Source organism: Ruditapes philippinarum, unplaced genomic scaffold (genome assembly GCF_026571515.1).
Source record: "Ruditapes philippinarum isolate M1 unplaced genomic scaffold, ASM2657151v2 ctg782_1_1_1_1, whole genome shotgun sequence".
NCBI lineage: Eukaryota > Metazoa > Mollusca > Bivalvia > Venerida > Veneridae > Ruditapes > Ruditapes philippinarum.
This window is the reverse complement of record NW_026859085.1, coordinates 116,698-135,944: the sequence shown is the minus strand read 5'-3', so window position 1 is coordinate 135,944 and position 19,247 is coordinate 116,698. Positions and strand designations below refer to the sequence as shown.

The 19,247-nt window shown below is 33.3% G+C and overlaps 1 protein-coding gene across 3 annotated transcripts in view; it reads right to left on the bottom strand.

The window, feature by feature from the left end:
- LOC132755136 (uncharacterized) overlaps nucleotides 1-19,247 on the bottom strand; it is a 110,275-nt gene continuing 91,028 nt past the window's right edge. For all 3 annotated transcript variants that reach the window (XM_060745937.1, XM_060745939.1, XM_060745938.1), the window contains exons 25-32: nucleotides 12,125-12,244; nucleotides 8,864-8,939; nucleotides 8,280-8,403; nucleotides 7,116-7,201; nucleotides 6,728-6,824; nucleotides 6,221-6,311; nucleotides 2,401-2,511; nucleotides 1-1,675 (exon numbers count right to left, since the gene is read on the bottom strand). In XM_060745937.1, the coding sequence (XP_060601920.1) occupies nucleotides 1,234-1,675; nucleotides 2,401-2,511; nucleotides 6,221-6,311; nucleotides 6,728-6,824; nucleotides 7,116-7,201; nucleotides 8,280-8,403; nucleotides 8,864-8,939; nucleotides 12,125-12,244 (1,147 nt within the window). In that variant the 3' untranslated portion in view covers nucleotides 1-1,233. The remainder of the gene's footprint in view (nucleotides 1,676-2,400; nucleotides 2,512-6,220; nucleotides 6,312-6,727; nucleotides 6,825-7,115; nucleotides 7,202-8,279; nucleotides 8,404-8,863; nucleotides 8,940-12,124; nucleotides 12,245-19,247) is intronic.

Here is a 19,247-nt window from a genome sequence, read left to right as displayed (position 1 = left end):
TATGGTTTTGTAACAAAAAATTAGAAGGTGTGGGGTTATGTCCACTCTATAAAATTGAAGGTGTGGGGTTTTGTCCACTCTTTAAAATTCAGGCGTAGGGTTTTGTCCACTCTATAAAATCTTGAGGTGTGGGGTTTTGACGTGTGGGGTTTTGTCCTACATTCGCTGTAAACAACACCAGAGTTGAGAATCGTCACCAATATTTTGTCATGTTACAATAATACAGATCATTATATCAATATATACCATTATTTCAATATAAACCTAATACATTTCACCTGACATGTATTTTCTATGTAATATACACCTAATATATTTCACCAGACATGTACGTATATTCTATGCAGTGAGATTTCTAATGTATATGTGATTCATGTAATTAGAGATATGACTTTACTAAGGCAGCAGTTCTATATCACAATAAGCACACAATGTTACACAAAAACTTACACATGCAATACACAAATATGTAAAAAAAAAAGGAAATCTACACAATAGCAATATTGCATAAAAACAAAACACAGACTTGCATGTGTACATTATTTTCACTTTCAAATTTTAAAAATTTATTGTCAATAAAGGTAGTATGTCAGATAAATTCACTTGATTCATTTTGTCTTTTATAAAATATATAAACATGTTTTGCACACAAAAAAAGAACAAAGACCAAACAAAACAAACAAAAAGAAAACCTAAGAAAAAAGCAACCAAAAAAAACAACACACACACAGAAGGTAATGTCTAGTTATAATAATCAATTCCAGTATTTCAAAAATGAAAGGAGGGCAATTATAGATTTTTTTTTCTCAGAACTAGCTGCAGAAAATAGGGCAATTTTCAAACATGTTTCTGATTTATAGGGTAACACAAACAAGGTAAATTCATTGCATGTTTTTTTTCTTCAAAATTATTTGTAAACAAAAATCAAAATAATGCAACACATTTTCTATTGTAAATCACAAAATATCGAAAGTATGTAGGATCATCTCTACTGTATTCACAGGTATGTAAGTTTTGTACACAACCTTAGTCAAACATATCATTGGTAAAGTATGTTCTATAGACTTCAATGTCTCAAATGCTTTTAACGAAACACACTAAATTAAATCGGAAAAAACATCAAACATGTTTTGAGACAAAAGACAAAACACTTATATCTGGAAGCACACAGTAAGACAGTAAGATACACCACAGAAAAAAACAAAATAGTTATCGTGTCATTAACCAATGACATTAACCCATTCCTTCCTCTTGGTACACATCCTCGCCCACATCGTGAGTCGTATCGACGCTAACCGTCTCGGCGTGAGCCTCGGTTATATAAACAGTTCTGTTATTACCTATCACTGCCATACCAGCCTCCTCATCATCGTGAAAATCTTCAGCGTAAGTTTCTAGTCTATGTTCTAAACTTGGCGTTACTTTTGTCATCTCCGTCGTGTATTCTAGCATCGGTGACGTAACACTGCGAGCACTGTCGTCAGATATAGACTGCTCCTGTTCAGCAAGATGCGACACAATACTGACTGGTTCCACTCCGTTATCGGGAGTGCTGAGTTCAAATTCAGCAGAATCTGTGGTCATTGGATCAGCAATGTCCGTGAAAGATTTAATAGCTCTAACTATTGCACTGCACATCACATCATCTAAATTCAATGCACACTGCTCGTTTTCCCTTGAAAAAGAAGAGCAAAAATAACAATTCAGAAATAATTAATCTCTATAACTGTTCCAGCTGCCAAAAAGCAACAGAAGAAACAGATCATTTAGGATATTGGCAAATGAGTAACTTTTTAGACACTATAACTCAAAACTAAAATTAAATTAAATTAAGTTTTTGAGAAATAAATTTACATATAAAAGCATGTATGGGGATAAATGGGCATTATATGGCACTTTTCATTTTTTTAAACTGATCTTTATTTAATTTTGGTTATAACAAGAATGAGGATGAAACCTTAGTCAGCCAACAGCATAGAGTCTGGTCACGAATATGCTGACAGACCAGACTCTATCTTTTTGGCATAGGTTAATCTCTTCAGGTTTCGTCAGAGCATTTAATAAACTTTGTGTAAATTTTGAGTTTATTTATACTCGCAACCAGTTGTTAATATGGGCAATTCCTCGAGAAGTGTATTAGTCATTTTATATCTGGAGGGAAGTGCAAGATACAGATACAGAAAGATGCCCCAATTCCAAAACCTTCTTCTGGTTCTTAAGGTTGCAAAATGTTAAAGCACTCATACACCGGACTTAGAGTTTAAGTCTCATCCCAAAAACTGATAAGTAACTTTAGTTGACCATCCTGGGAATTGAACCAACAATGTTGAGATTATAAATCTTGAGCTCTAACCGACTGAGCTATGCGGGCTGGCATATTAAAGGATCAACATGACAAACCTGTTATATATGGTCATGGCTATGATAGCTGGGTGGGGTATTGGCAATGGTATCTCCATCTTTGTAAATTCAGCTTCAAGTCTCTTTCTTGACCATAAATATTTCTTTTTCCTGAAAGTAAAATCCACATTATTAATTCAAAGAAACCAATATATCATTATAGCATTTTGTTTTTTACTTAACACAACAATCAACAAGACTTTTATGATGTGTATACAATCATCATGTTTGATCATAAAGGCATATCAGTAAAGGCATATGTCAGTAGGATGACCTAACTAATGTCATTTACTGGTACTACTGTTATGTTATTGGCTACTAACATGTTTTAACTACATGTACTTACATGCCATTCAGTAAAATAATTTGTTTGATATATCATTCATGACTAACAAGATATTAACTACATGTACTTGCATATCATTTCCAAGAAATCATTACTTCTGCTAACAGATTATTCACTGCTTACATGCTATTCCATTGTTGTCATTAAGAGGCGGCAGGAGGCCAAAATGCCTGTCTCAAATGCATTATGGGCCGCCTCAAAATTAAGCAAACACTCTTTGTTTAGTTTGTTATGCATGATAAAGACAGAAATGAACGCCTCAAGTTCAAAACAAACCTTTTGCAAAAAATGTTAATGACAACCCTGTATTCAATACTAACAATCTATTTGCAACCAATCATTATTTCTACTACTGGCATGTCACTATTAACATGGTTCCACTACTTACATGATATTCATTACTTACATTTTTTTTCACTACCAACAGGTTATTCACAAATAAATGTACTTCACTGCCAACACCCTTACACTATTAACATGCTATTCACTATCAACACATTTTTGACTTGTTCGTGATTATATTCCTGTGCATTTGAACTAAAACCGTGCATTATTCAACAACAACGCATTCAAAATTGAACGACATAATTGAGCCGTTTCAAGACAAAACCAACATAGTGCATTTGCGAGCAGCATGGATCCAGACAAGACTGAGCATCCGCGCAGTCTGATCAGGACCCATGCTGTTCGCTTACCAACTCTATTACAAGTAGAGAAACTGATAGCTAACAGCATGAATCCTGATCAGACGGCGCAGATGCCGAGCTGGTCTGGGTTCATACTGGTCGCAAACCCATTATGTTGGTTTTGTCATGACATGGCTCAATTATCATTCTCTATTACCATATTCACTATTCAGAAGAAATCTAAACACTATTGAAGAGTAGAATTAAATCATTTTTCTGGTCCCATAAACAATATTTTTAATTTAATAATGTGAAATAATTTTGTGATGAATTTAAAGTTTTGTGATTCAACTTTGCTCTGTTTTGAAGCCATTTTGACTAATTCTTTTACTTGTACCTGTACCTGAAATAAAGCACTTTATGCAAAAGAATAACCAAAAACAAAATTCATACCATGGACTTGAAAAAGGACTTCCTGCTATTGAACCCGTTGCGATAATTACAATTAACAAACATAACGTCATCAATGAAATTGATACCAAAGTAACAAGACATTTATCAAATGTTATTTACCTAAGCAGTGGATTGGCAGGCAACGTGACTAAAGTAAAAACTGTTGAAAGTCATTTACACATTGAATCCTGGTGGCCAATAGAGGATTGATAATATATTTCTTGTATGTATATTGTATGTATATTAGCAAACAAAACACCAGGGGATTCTTTGTTGACATGTTGTTAAGACAAAGCAGTAATTTTATTTTCTTGAAAACATGTTTACTATTTCATCTTAAACAACAAATTAACCTTTTGATAAGGCATCGGCTATCAACAAAAACAACCACAACAATAACAAAACAAGAGCTATCACTCAAACAGCACATTTCAGTTACAAAATTACAAAAAGAGTCACTAAGGAATTTTCCATACTGTTGAATAATTTCATAAAAGTCTATGTGAAAGTTCCTTCTTATAGTCAGTAACCTATTGATTGTTTTGACTGAATCTAGGTTACACCATCAATATAAATATCATATAATTACTTTCCATTTTTACTGTGAAAGAAGACCTTAGGCAGTCACTTAGTACATTATTTCTGGCATTATTTTAAGAACATCATGGTATGACATGTGAAGTTATTATGTAAACAAGGGGCCAGGTGTCACTTAGTGCATTATTTCTGGCATTATTTTAATAACATCATGGTAGGACATGTGAAGTTATAAACAAGAAACATGGCAATGCCATGAAACCAGGTTTTCAATTATCACCATTGTAGATAAATATGTTGTATTTGAAATACAAATACAAGCAACAAACAATGTAACTATGTGCAATGTAAAACATGAATAATGTATAGTGTTCACTATATATTCTGTATAAGGAAAAAAAAAAAGGGCCATAATAAGGTCAAAAATTATCCAATCACAAAACCCCGACAATATGACCAGGGCACTTGATGACAAAGCTTCTGTGAAAGTTTGGTCAAAATCCTTTGAGAAATGTAGGAAGAGTTGTGCACAGAAAAATTTGTTCACTATATATTGATAATTCTGTATAAGGAAAAAAACAAAGGGCCATAATTAGGTCAAATATTATCCAATCACAAAACCCCGACAATATGCGCCAGGGCACTTGATAACAAAGCTTCTGTGAAAGTTTGGTCAAAATCCGTGGAGAAATGTAGGAGGAGTTGCGCACAGAAGAAATTGTTCACTATATATTCTGTATAAGGAAAAAAAACAAAGGGCCATAATTAGGTCAAATATTTTCCAATCGCAAAACCCCGACAATATGCCCAAGGGCACTTGATGACAAAGCTTCTGTGAAAGTTTGGTCAAAATCCTTTGAGAAATGTAGGAGGAGTTGTGCATAGAAGAAATTGTTCACTATATATTCTATATAAGGAAAAAACAAAGGGCCATAATTAGGTCAAATATTATCCAATCGCAAAACCCCGACAATATGCGCCAGGGTACTTGATGACAAAGCTTCTGTGAAAGTATGGTCAAAATCCGTTGAGAAATGTAGAAGGAGTTGCGCACAGAAGAAATTGTTTACGCCCGCCCGCCCGTCCACCTGCCCGCCGACATACCTCAATCTAATAACCAGTTTTTTTCTTCGGAAAACCTGGTTAATAAGTGCATGTACTAGATCTTGTATGAGGAGTTATTACTTTCACGTAAGATGGGTATATTACAGACACAGTCCATACCCAAGCTATGTGCCTTCAACAGTGACTTATACTAGTATGTCAATGTGAAGTTCATGTGTATTATTTTGATGATTAATGAGAAATGAACATGCAGTTAGCCCTGACCCTGCTTGGCAGCAACTGTAACTACCTAGGCAACAAGTGCAGACCAAGATCAGCCAGCACATCTTTCTGATCATGGTCTGCACTGTTTGCTATTTACACAGTCCTTAATTTCAAAATATTCACTTACCATCATGTTCAGATTGAAAGATGAACAATTCATTTAAGATATATAACGTTGGTAAGTGTTAACCAACCGTTATGACAACCACAAAGCAAACACCATTACAAGGTGAATAAAATAGCTACAACTTAGCTTTAAATAGTTAAATCTACCAAATTCTCATTGATATACTTTCAACAATGTAAGAAACATGTGATGCTTTCAACAATGATTTAAACAATGTAAGAACAAGAGATACTTTCATCCATGTCATAATATTCAATATTTTCAACAATGTCATAACATGAGCTGTTTCATTTATGTCATAACATGTGATACTGTCAATGTCATAACACAAGATACTTTCAACCATGTCATAACCTTCAAAAATGCGATGTGAAATGACAATTTTCTAAAAAACGAACCAACCTGAGCGTTCTATAGTGTTGTGTTTGTGAGATATTTTCTGTGGGGTTAAAATATGCTACATCAAGCTGCGGAAGTTTTGTAGTCACATCTCCTGCAAAGAAAATCATCACAATACTCTAAAAAGAAATCAATATTGCTCAGATAAATTCTCCACATTAGTACATATCATTATTAAGCATTAATATTTTGTAAAGTTTGTATATTTTATATTCAAATTAAGTGATTACAGTACCAAAATGCTTGTAAAATTTGAGTGCCACACACACAAAAGCCTGGTCAAAAAGCCTAGACAAACTGCCTGTCCTGACTCTACACTGCTGGTTATACTTTCAATAAAATTCAAAGATTAATTCAACTATAAATCATTCACATTTACATAGATCTTTTTTTTAAAATGCACGAAATTATTTTTTTTGAATCCGTAAGAAAATTAACTTTGTTTAACAAAACTGTCAAAGATTTTAGCCATTCAAATGTAAAAATCCAACGGCTTTAGTATGAGTTTACCTGTGTTAGTATGCACCTCTGTGACAACATCTAAGTCATCATGTACATCAGCTGTCTCTAACATAGTGATGTAGCGGGCAAGATTTAAATGTTGTACCTAAATAAATGATGGTTACAAATAAACACAAAACATGATTTTTTTTATGAAATACAAATGCTTTGGCTAGACCCTCAGACAAAAATAATGAAATTGGATTTTGACTAAAGGAGGTTTTGCCCATTCAGGTCAATGGAACCAGAAAGATAACTTGTATATTTAGCTCTTAAAATTCAACCTAAACATTTGTTTAACTTTGCACTTTCTGTAGTATTGCACTAGAGAAAAAAACCTGACACAAAACTGATATAATTTATAGATATACAAATGTCATGTATTGTTGAAATTTACCTTTAACTCAAAATGGCTATCAGCATCTTCCATAGGTACTAGGAAAGCTGGGGAGAAAATACTGGACAACTTTTGACTTGCCAAGCCTACAATATAGTCAATAGTATATACATGTATAAGTAAATAATAAACAAAACTTTTCAACTGACATAGGATTGGAAAGTACTCATATGTGCATAAACTTTGTTGGCGAAGTAAATTGATATAAAATTATTGGGTGAATAGAAGGACTTAAAAGCATTTTCTGTTTAAAGAGAATATTTCATGACATATCCCTACTAATAATTTTAGTTTCACAGTTTTGATCTTTATGCTTTGACTTTGAAACTGTTTGTTTCATCCTTGAACTGCTGGAACTCAAAGTGGTCAGCATTTGACATTTATTCTAGTGTACTGGTAGCTGACCAACTTCACACTTTCATGACGTAAATATCCCCAAAAATGAAACTGGACAGTTCCAAAATTAGAAGCTGGACAAGTCTATTTAAGAAATTAAATTGGTTAACTGTTAAAGATCCTGTAACACATTTTTTTCATGGTTTTATTTCATAAATATGACGCTCAAATTAAGAATTGTCAATCTTGTAAGTTCAAATAAGCATTATTTATAAAGATATTACCCAATTTAACATTTTGCGTAAATAAAGGGAGGTAATTAGAAATTTATTTTCTATAAATTCCAAGTCAAATTTTCCAATAAGAAATGAATGCATGTAACTTATTCATTAAATATAATGTGCACAAATATTTGCAGTACACATTTTACATATTCTTGGATGTTTGAAAATTGTTTTATTTGCATAATTATATACATATATAACATTTTCCAAGTGTATGATACATACAGTAACAATATCAATCACAAAACATACAGGATCTTTAAGATACCTTACATACCTAAGTCAGTTAGAGTGCAAGACTTGTAATCTTGACATTGTGGGTTCAATCCTGTGCTAGCCAACTAAAATTACTAATCAGTCTTTCGGATGAGACTTTTAATCAAGTGGATGTGTGCTTAAACACTTGACATGCTAAAGAACCAGGATATGCTGTATTCTGTATCTTGCACTATCCTCCAAGATCTAAAATGACTGATACTCTTCTAGAGGACTCATTGTGACTTACAGATGAACAAAAAATGTCTTCATCAAATTATATATTAACCTGTCCAGTCTCTAAACTCCAGTGCCTTCCTCTCCCAGAAGTCTTTCTCCGGTGTTGTCATCAAGCTGAATATATGGCTAGGGTAGAAGGACTCCAACATTCTTGCTGCTTGTAATATGGTCAGCTACATTAAATATAACAATACATATCATACTGAAAATGTACAGAATAAACACAACTGTGACAAAGTAGTACAAAGAAACTACTTACAACCATAATCTTTATGTTGTTGAATACATGCAACAGAATTGGCATGCTTTATAACTGCCAAATAGAAGTTTGTAAGGTTTCAATATCAAACTACTGAAATTTAGCACCCAACAGTATAGCCAAAAAACCTTTACCACACTAAATATCTTCAACTGATTTGTCTTCTTTTCAATCTGAACAAACTCATTCAATATTTTTAAAGAAAACATCTATTAACTGAATAGGGAACAATGCAGACCTTGGTCTTATGCAACAGACATACTGGCAGACCTTTGTCTGATCTGGTTGCATGATTAAGAATCTGTTGCTGCCATCAAACTAAGAATAAGTATTGCAAGAAAATTATTATTACATTATAAAGTTATATTACAAACCTTGAGCTGTTTCTCTTCCAGTTTAATCTTGTTTTGTACATTCAAATTAAGACCAGTATTGAGGCGTCTCTGTCTCCTAAAAAATAAAACAATTATTCTTATCATAATAAATCAAAATAAAAAAAAAAATTCTTTAAACTACAATTCCTTTAACATCAATGATCCCAATCAAAATGATTTACAAAACAACAGTTCCAGCCAGAAATGATTCAAACATTGACAAACAATCATCAAGTTTCAATTCATAATGCAGTAGCAGGATAAAATTTCATGCCATATCTGTTGGGCTGCCTCCTTATCCAAATCCCTCCTGTGGCACAGTTGTCGCAGAGAAGGCATAATATCAATGTCATGTCATCCCAAATACCAGGGATGATTGGCTATCCTGTTGAACCTAACTCAGGAGGTTTGCGCTTACAAGAGCCATTGTGTTTAAAACAAAGTATTGTCAACCTTTTTAACAACATGGAACGAAGAATGGGCTTGGGTTAGATTCAGCCCAAAAAGTTTCCGCTGAAGAGGGTACAAGACCGAACCAGCATAAGGATAAATCTGGAGGCGAGTATAAATAAGTTATAAAAAAAAAACAACAACAAAATTTATGTTTGGACACATGGCTCCCTTTTAAAAAGTCTTCAATGCTTTAAACAAAAATGCTTTTAAGCAATGTATAACAATGTAATCAATTATCTATAAACTGGACAAATTGTTTTGGTCATATCCTGGCAGTCAGTCCACCTATCCAGCTTTCCTAACTAACTAGTAATTGCTAATTTCTCCACAAGTAACAGATAACTAATCCCACATCATAACTGAATCAGTGATGAGAGACAATTTATGACCATTAGACTCCATATTCTAGATCAATTATTACAAACATATTTTATTTTGTCATGCCCTTAGACCTTTAACCAGTTACCCCAGGAATACAAATTCAATGTTCTCCTTATTGAGCAAGAAACACTCATATAGTTATACTGCAAAGAGCATAACCATCAATTTTTAGATAAATTATCACAAACATATTTCGTCACACCCAAAGATTGAAACCAGCTACCCCTGGAATACAAATTCAATGTTCTCCTTATTGAGTAAACTAAGTGGACAATGTCACACCGCAAAGAATGTAAGCATCACTTAAACAATACAATCTGCTGCCGTTGCCAAGATACATTAACAAATATGATCACTATTGATTCTCCGTGCAGGATTTAAATATCATGATTTTGGTGCAAGATGCAATTTGTACATGGAAACAAAAAAACCAAAAAAATCAAAACTGTGATGTTGATAATGAGCAATGTATTGATCAATACTTTTGTTGGTGTTTTGTTCATGTATAATAGAAAATATTGATAAATCGTGAATTATATATATTATTATAAAAGGTGATGATATACATGAGTTTTGTATTATGGTACGTAATATAATAGAAAAATAAGAAAGTAAAATAAATATACATGTAACTGAAGAAAATACTATTTCTTATAAAAATTAAGAAAAAAATTATAAGAAAATACAGTCAACAGGACTTTTGTTATTACTTTTCAATAAGTTAAAGAAGAAAGTAGTCTTACTCAGCAGCAAATGAGATGACTTTAACCTTTCATATTCAGACAAGAAAGAAGCATATGTCTTTAAATAAATCACATCATCAATATTTAGTTTTAATGAACATAAAAGCAAATGCAAGATTTTATTCATTAAAGTGGCCTTCAGCTTTTCTTAAGGTTAAATATGGTATTTTTTAGATAAATCTTTTCATATAATTGTCAAATCAAAAGAATTAATGTGTAAATGAAATTTGCTATCAATAAAAAACATTACCTCAAAACCTCTAGTTAAACAGACCATTCTCTGTCTGTAAATTGGTAAAAGGGATGAGTTGGTTCCCAAACAAATGTCACCGAGTGCTATAAATAGCTCTCTGGGTACTGTTTTGAAGAAGGCCTAACTGTGGCATGATGCACGTTTACTAGGTAATAATACTGAAATTTTTAGTTTAAACTAGAACTGCCACTATCTTGGCGTGAATACCCCCGCATACCAGTTTGTCAGAATCAACAGTGGCCATTTAGAGCTCAAGGACAACCTCCCTGCCAAATCTGAGGTTACTAAGCCAGTGCTAAGTTATGTATTCTACAAGCTTCAAATGTGAAAATGTCAAAATCAATACATTGCTGACAGGACATTCTTTAGCAATTGAGAAGAAAAGCTTTTTTTTTGTCAAGGTCCCTGTGACCTTGACCTTTGACCCAGTGACCTCAAAGTCAATAGGGGTCACCTTATAGTCATGATCAACATCCATGCCAAATATGAAGACTGTGGGTCAAAGGAATCTTAAGTAAATGGGTGGACAAACTTTCTGAAGTCAAAGTCCCTATGACCTTGACCTTTGATCCAGTGACCTCAAATTCACAAGGGGTCATCTACTTATCATGATTAACATCCATGCCAAATATGAAGACTGTGGGTCAAAGGAATCAAAAGTTATTGGGCAGATAAACTTTTTGAAGTCAAAGTCCCTGTGACCTTGACCTTTGACCTGGTGACCTCAAAATTAATAGGGGTCATCTACTAATCATGACTAACCTCCATGCCAAACATGAAGACTGTGGGTCAAAGGAATCTTAAGTTATAGGGTGGACAAGCTTTTTGAAGTCAAGGCCCCTGTGACCTTGACCTTTGACCTGGTGACCTCAAATTCAATAGGGGTCATCTACTAATCATGACTAACCTCCATGCCAAATATGACGACTGTAGGTAAAAGGAATCTTAAGTTATTGGGCGGACAAGCTTTTTGAAGTCAAGGCCCCTGTGACGTTGACCTTTGACCTGGTGACCTCAAATTCAATAGGGGTCATCTACTAATCATGACTAACCATCATGCCAAATATGACGACTGTAGGTCAAAGGAATCTTAAGTTATTGGGCGGACAAGCTTTTTGAAGTCAAGGCCCCTGTGACCTTGACCTTTGACCTCAAAATAAATAGGGGTCATCTACTAATCATGACTAACCTCCATGCCAAATATGAAGACTAAGGGTCAAAGATATCTTAAGTTATTGGGTGGACAAGAAAAAACCGACGGACGGCCGGACGGACAAGCTGATTCCAGTATACCCACCTTACAACTTTGTTGTGCGGGGGTATAAATAGAGCAGGATATTGTTTTTCCACGAAAAATAAAAGCTGAAGAAGGCTTTTACTTTACTGTGGCATTTAATTCTTGCTGAATAAGATACTGTAAGATCAACTTACGCGTTCACTTTATTTGTAAGGTCAGTTTTATAGTTGGATGTCTCATCTTGAAGTTCTTTATACACACCCTGATGCTGGAGACTAGCAGAGAACGGTGCAAACACTCGTGAAACAAAATCACTGAAATATAGTAAATAAATATGCAAGTTTAAAAATAGAAATAAACACACAAAAATGAAATATATCAAATAATCAATATATAACTGTTTATTACACATTGTCATTTTTTACCAAATGAGTTTATTTTTATGCTAAATATATTTAAAATTGCTGCATATTGTTCATAAGTCACTTTATTTATGTTTAATTCTCGAGTTAATATTAATTAAATTAATTTTTTTGCCAAATATGAAGCAAGATGAAATATCAAGGGGGACAACTCACATGAGCAGATGTCTCAATGTAATAGTTTGTACAATAAGAGTTATTCCTCTTGAAAGAGTGAAACATAAATGATTGTAAGAAATTAGATACAGTTAAAACCATTAAAATTTCTGAGGTTTTACCAATGCTGTAATTAATTTTTAGTTTTTGCATAATTATCTAACCCTTTTAAAGGAATTCATGACATTGCCAAACTTGATTTTGATTTATTGTAAAATTGTGAACTTTACAAAACTGAACTCTTTTTCATTTTTTTTTTCAGAAAAATTAATATGCACAACAGTGAAAATTCTACATCCCAAGTAAATGAAACAACAAAACATGTAATTTTGTACACCATTTATAATTCAGCCATTAAAATTACATTATGAATATTGACTTATATTACACATTGTCAAGTAATGTAACTTAATCCTGAGTAATAATTTTAAAGAGGATTTCCAATTTTTCATACGCATTAAAAGTTTAATATTTCAACGATTAAAATTTTCCGTTTCTGTCAATATTTGAGGACCGAAGCATTGTCTGGCTGAACGGTATTATCTTCTAAACTGATCTGTTATCAATTGTGGCATCACATGGATAAAAATTGGCTATTAAATAAGCTTGCATTCATTGATTTCTAAATGCTTTACAAACAGATTTTAATCTTTACATAAAAATTACATTAATAGTGGCCAATTAAATCCCATGCGGCCTGAAAAATGCCGCTAAAACACCAAAACAGCTTTGCCCAAACAGCTTTACTGAAACCATTTTATTTACGATATATATTAATTGGCAGAGTTCCTTCAAATTTGGAAATTGGCAAAATTTGGTGGAGTAATTTGTGAGTGTTAGTGACCCAGATATATATATACTTAGGTTGTGTCCATTAATTAACACCAATTTTCTTCTGATAAGAAGTACCTTATGCAATCTTTATTTTCATTGCCCTTGGGGCATTCTGAATTTTTATTCTGCTTTCCACAATCATTGTACATAATGAATTTCTATGTACATAGGCTCGCAACCTGATAATTTCTTTTGGAGAAATTATTTTTATTAAACACTTATCATGATTAAGCAACAAGTCCTTAAAAAAAAAAGAAGAAGAAATTTTCAGACACTAACATACGAAATATTAACTCACTTAGAGCAAATAATCTAAAGATTCCATCTTAGAAGAATTGTCAGTAAAATTGGATATATATTTCTGTGTAGCCAACAGTCCCAATAGAATTAATTAAACTGCGAGTTTTTTATATAAACATTTATGAATAATAGCACAAATACTGCATTCCCTGGGTGGTATTTGAAGGCATTCCGTTAATACCTTTAAAGTAGAAATGTCTTCCTGGTTAATTAATAAGCCATGCCTCTCTAATGGATGCTTAACTAGATAATGGTACATGTGAAAGAAGTCTAATACAATTACTGCAAACACAATTACCACACACTGCCTGCCTGCAACAACATTAACTACAACTGATGTACAGACACAGTCTCTATAAACTTAACAAAAGCATTGAATATCAATTCTTGTACTATAAGAAAAGACAGATTTGCCTAAAAATTAATCGTTTATTGCATTATGCTTTATGCATTTAGTGACAAAAATATTTATAACAAATTTATCGCAGACAGTAAATGGCTATGATATATAGGAGGATTTCTTTTTGGTTAAGTGTTTTAGGCTTCAATCAATATTTGTTTCTTTATAAATAAAATGTATTACATAGAAAGCATAGAAACCCTGACATTCATGGTAAAATTAAGTTAACAATCTAAGACTAAAACCTAGAAATGTGCCCAAAGGACACTAGTATGCTCTTGCCTTATAAAATGAGGCCATGGAAAAAGCAAATGTAAATTGTATGTATTTATTTTTTTGTAACATACTGATTGTTCTAATATAGCATTGAAAGTGAACCTATGGTGACCAACATTTTTAATTTCAAATGACCCTTTATTATGACCCTTTATTATGCTATCAAAATGACACTCGAACTTTTTCATAAGAATAATTCAAAACAATTCAATAAGTTAACACAGGATTGAATTTATCTTAAGAGAGATAGAATATATTGTCACCTTATTGCAGTAACGGGTTAACTCCTTATATAATTTGACAGGAGTTAAATAGTCTATAAGACTAAAACCTACAAATGTGCCTAAAAGGACACCTAAGGCCCTTGCCTTATAAAATGAGGCCATGGAAAAAGCAAATGTAATTGTATGTATTTATTTTTTGTAATATACTGATTGTTCCAAATATAGCATTTGAAAGTTGAACCTATAGTGACCAACATTTTTACTTTCAAATGAGCCTTTATTATGCTATCAAAATGACACTCAAACTTTTCCATAAGAATAAATTCAAAAACAATTCAATAAGTTTAACACAGGGATTGAATTTATCTTTAAGAAGAGAGATAGAATATATTGTCACCTTATTGCAGTAACGGGTTAACTCCTTATATAATTTAACAGGAGTTAACCTGTTATATGTACTGCACTTAGATGATGATGTGAAAAAAATATAGAGTAAAAATACCAAAATTTTGATAATATAATTAGCATCACTTTTATGACATGTATGCACTTCACTAAAACAGTTGCCTTAGAACAGTCTATATATATATGTATGATATATAATTTGCGCCCGTGGGCAGGTTATATACATTATTAATTAGCTGATGTAACAGGAGGCGTCAAGATATTTTATAATGTTAGCAGACTAAATGGCTACCTTTCTCTTCTAGCTAATGGTATTTTAATGAGAGTAAATCAATGTAATAACTAAGCTTTCTCTATCGCACTTACTAATGATACCCTACACCTAACAGATGATGAATTAATAATTACAAACATAGCAATGGTGTCATCTCAAACTACCAGTATTGTAAGCTGTACCAAGTGATTTAAAATCAAATTAAAAATGTATACTAGCTCTGAATATCACACAAAAACATACCAGTAATTGTATGAATGCCTATATATCATATTGTAACCATATCAACAGTGTCAAGTCTGTCTATGAGCTCCCCAAAGTGAGCTAATATGTCTGTTTTGAGGAGATACAATAAAGTACAATGTTAATATCTATACAAATTTAACACTTCTGTACTAAAAATTTTTTTTTTGCAAAATCTGAATTAACTTCATTAACATTGAATGTCATTGCACTTGTTGTGACTTAGGTAATAAGGTTCATGCCAGTGTCTACTAACAGCTACTTGTTGTGACGGAGGTAATAAGATTCACGGCCCAGTGTCTACTAACAGCTACTCGTTGTGACGGAGGTATTAAGATTCACGCCAGTGTCTACTAACAGCTACTTGTTGTGACGGAGGTAATAAGATTCACGCCAGTGTCTACTAACAGCTACTCGTTGTGACGGAGGTAATAAGATTCAAGCCAGTGTCTACTAACAGCTACTCGTTGTGACGTAGGTAATAAGATTCATGCCAGTGTCTACTAACAGCTACTCGTTGTGACATAGGTATTAAGATTCATGCCAGTGTCTACTAACAGCTACTCGTTGTGACATAGGTATTAAGATTTATGCCAGTGTATACTAACAGCTGTTCATTGTGACGTAGGTATTAAGATTCACGCCAGTGTCTACAAACAGCTACTCATTGTGACATAGGTATTAAGATTCATGCCATTGTCTACTAACAGCTACTCGTTGTGACATAGGTATTAAGATTTATGCCATTGTCTACTAACAGCTACTCGTTGTGACATAGGTATTAAGATTTATGCCAGTGTATACTAACAGCTGTTCATTGTGACGTAGGTATTAAGATTCACGCCAGTGTCTACAAACAGCTACTCATTGTGACATAGGTATTAAGATTCATGCCATTGTCTACTAACAGCTACTCGTTGTGACATAGGTATTAAGATTCATGCCAGTGTCTACTAACAGCTACTCGTTGTTAAAGAGGTAATAAGATTCACGCCAGTGTCTACTAACAGCTTTTCGTTGTGACGGAGGTATTAAGATTCATGCCAGTGTCTACTAAGAGCTACTCGTTGTGACGGAGGTAATAAGATTCACGCCAGTGTCTACTAACAGCTATTCGTTGTGATGGAGGTATTAAGATTCATGCCACGTGTCTACTAACAGCTACTCGTTGTGACAGAGGTAATAAGATTCACGCCAGTGTCTACTAACAGCAACTCGTTGTGACGGAGGTATTAAGATTCAAGCCAGTGTCTACTAACAGCTACTCATTGTGACAGAGGTAATAAGATTCACGCCAGTGTCTACTAACAGCTACTCATTGTGACGGAGGTATTTAGATTCATGCCAGTGTCTACTAACAGCTACTAGTTGTGACAGAGGTATTAACATTCACGCCAGTGTCTATTAACAGGTATTCGTTGTGACATAGGTATTAACATTCACGCCAGTGTCTACTAACAGGTATTCGTTGTGACATAGGTATTAAGATTCATGCCAGATGCCAGTGTCAACTAACAGCTACTTGTTGCGACGGAGGTAATAAGGTTCACACCACTGTCTACTAACAGCTACTCGTTGTGACGGAGGTATTAAGATTCATGCCAGTGTCTATTTACAGCTACTCGTTGTGACAGAGGTATTAAGATTCATGCCAGTGTCTACTAACAGCTACTTGTTGTGATGTAGGTAATAAGATTCATGCCAGTGTGTACTAACAGCTACTCGTGTGACGTAGGTAATAAGTTTCATGCCAGTGTCTACTAAAACCATCCAATCATTATAACACTGAACTAACCAGTACTTAAAATATTACAAACTTTCAAATCTCAGTTCATAATTTTAGGAATGACTCCAATAGTCTTCCTTACCAGACATTATAAGCTTTTATCATTTACATCTAAAAGTTCATTTTCTGACTCTATACTCTTGAAGGACTACATCTGGTTAATGGCAATCTCATTTAAATATTTATATCATATATTGCATGTTTCCATGTCCTGTTTATATAATAACATGTCTTCTACAGACTGTCTGCAACTGTCAGGCCATGTCTTTGTTTATTAAATAACGAAATTGAACGAAATTATACATTATACATTACAAGATTTTTCGGGGTTTATTTTGAAGTTGTAAAGCCCGAGATTGTTTATCGAGATAATTTTCTGTGATTATAGACTGTAAAAACTTTGTCTGACTCTAAAAGTCTGACAGTCTTATAACTAATACTTGTAATTATATGCTAATTGGACATGGATTTTTATGAAACCAATAATTTACTCAAGGAAGCCGGAAAAACATGTCTCTACATAAGATTATAGAATACCAAAAGGGAAATCTGAGATGACTTTTTTTTATTTTCAATCTCTCATGCAAAGCTATCAGGTTTCATAGCATAGACAAATTGCTACCAGGGTTCATCTACGATCATTTTGTTCTTCAAAGAAGCCATAGATTAAGTTATCAGTTTTTTTCTTCTTTTTTTTTTATCAATCATCTAAAAAAAGAAAGAATTTAATCATTCATTCATACCCACACTGAATAAAGTAACCCCTATATGCTTACAGTAAACAAAAAATACAGTATTATATAATCATATTTATGTATATAAGGCATTGTATAGAAACAGCGAGCAGACTGACTTCTCAGAAATTATTAGCCTGCTGGTGGCATCTGATTTTACTCTCATGTGACCAGTGCTTTCTCATCATAGTTTGCACTGTTCGCTTTTCTGTAAGTACCGGTATATTATAGTTTTGATTTAAAATTAAGGGTTGAAATTTTGTTGTGATTAATGCTTCCAAGGGATCACCTTTTATCCTGATTTTTTGTTGTGATAGAAAGATGGACAAGTCCATTCCATATATTCAGCAAGGCAAGGGTTTAAATATAATCATCTTTTATAAAAACCCTCAAGAGCTATGATTTTTCTGTTGCTGCTGTCTCAACAAGTGTTCTTTGATTTATGTCTTACAGTATCATACAGCCGACTTAAACACTATTAGAAGAGATGTTCGGAGAACTGACTCCCTTGTAAGGTTTGAAGTAATAAATGTTCCCAGCTTCCAGTATAAATGCTGACAGTTACCATGATATATTACACACTTATAACTGCTGGTCAGCTATTGGCATGCATCATTTGCTTTATTCTCTCCTCGATCAATTCCCCGCTTTAATAAGTATGTTTGTCAATGAAGATAATAGCTGTGAACACTGTGAAGTCAGATAGAAAATAAATCAAGCAACAGGACAAATCCAGAGGTCAAAAAGTGATCTGGACTCAAGAATTAATGACAAAATGAATAGTCTATGAATAAGAAGTCTTTAAACAGGAACAGTTTATAGACTCCACAAATCACAAATATGAAGAAATTCCTAACTCTGAAAATGATCACTGTTTAAAATGTTAAACTTTATAAAATATTATGCAATTATCAAATGGTGTGACTATTTCCTTGTCTCTCCTTAGTTGGCTCTTTAAGTCAAACTTAAAACTTAGTCTTACCATGCTAAGTATCTTAAATGAACTTGCTATATTCCAATCTGACAAAATCATTTTACCACACAGGACAAGGACTTACAATGCCATGACTTTTCTTACTGTCCTTATTCTTTGGGAGCTACATCAACTATAACAGCTCTTGCATTTTGATTATTTTACAAGTAAATAAAACTGTAAGGACTTCATACAAATCATTTTAACGATCAAAATGTCAATGAAAATGTTTAATGTTTATACATAATGGCTCTCAGGTTTTAAAACTTACAAAATGATACTCCTAACAA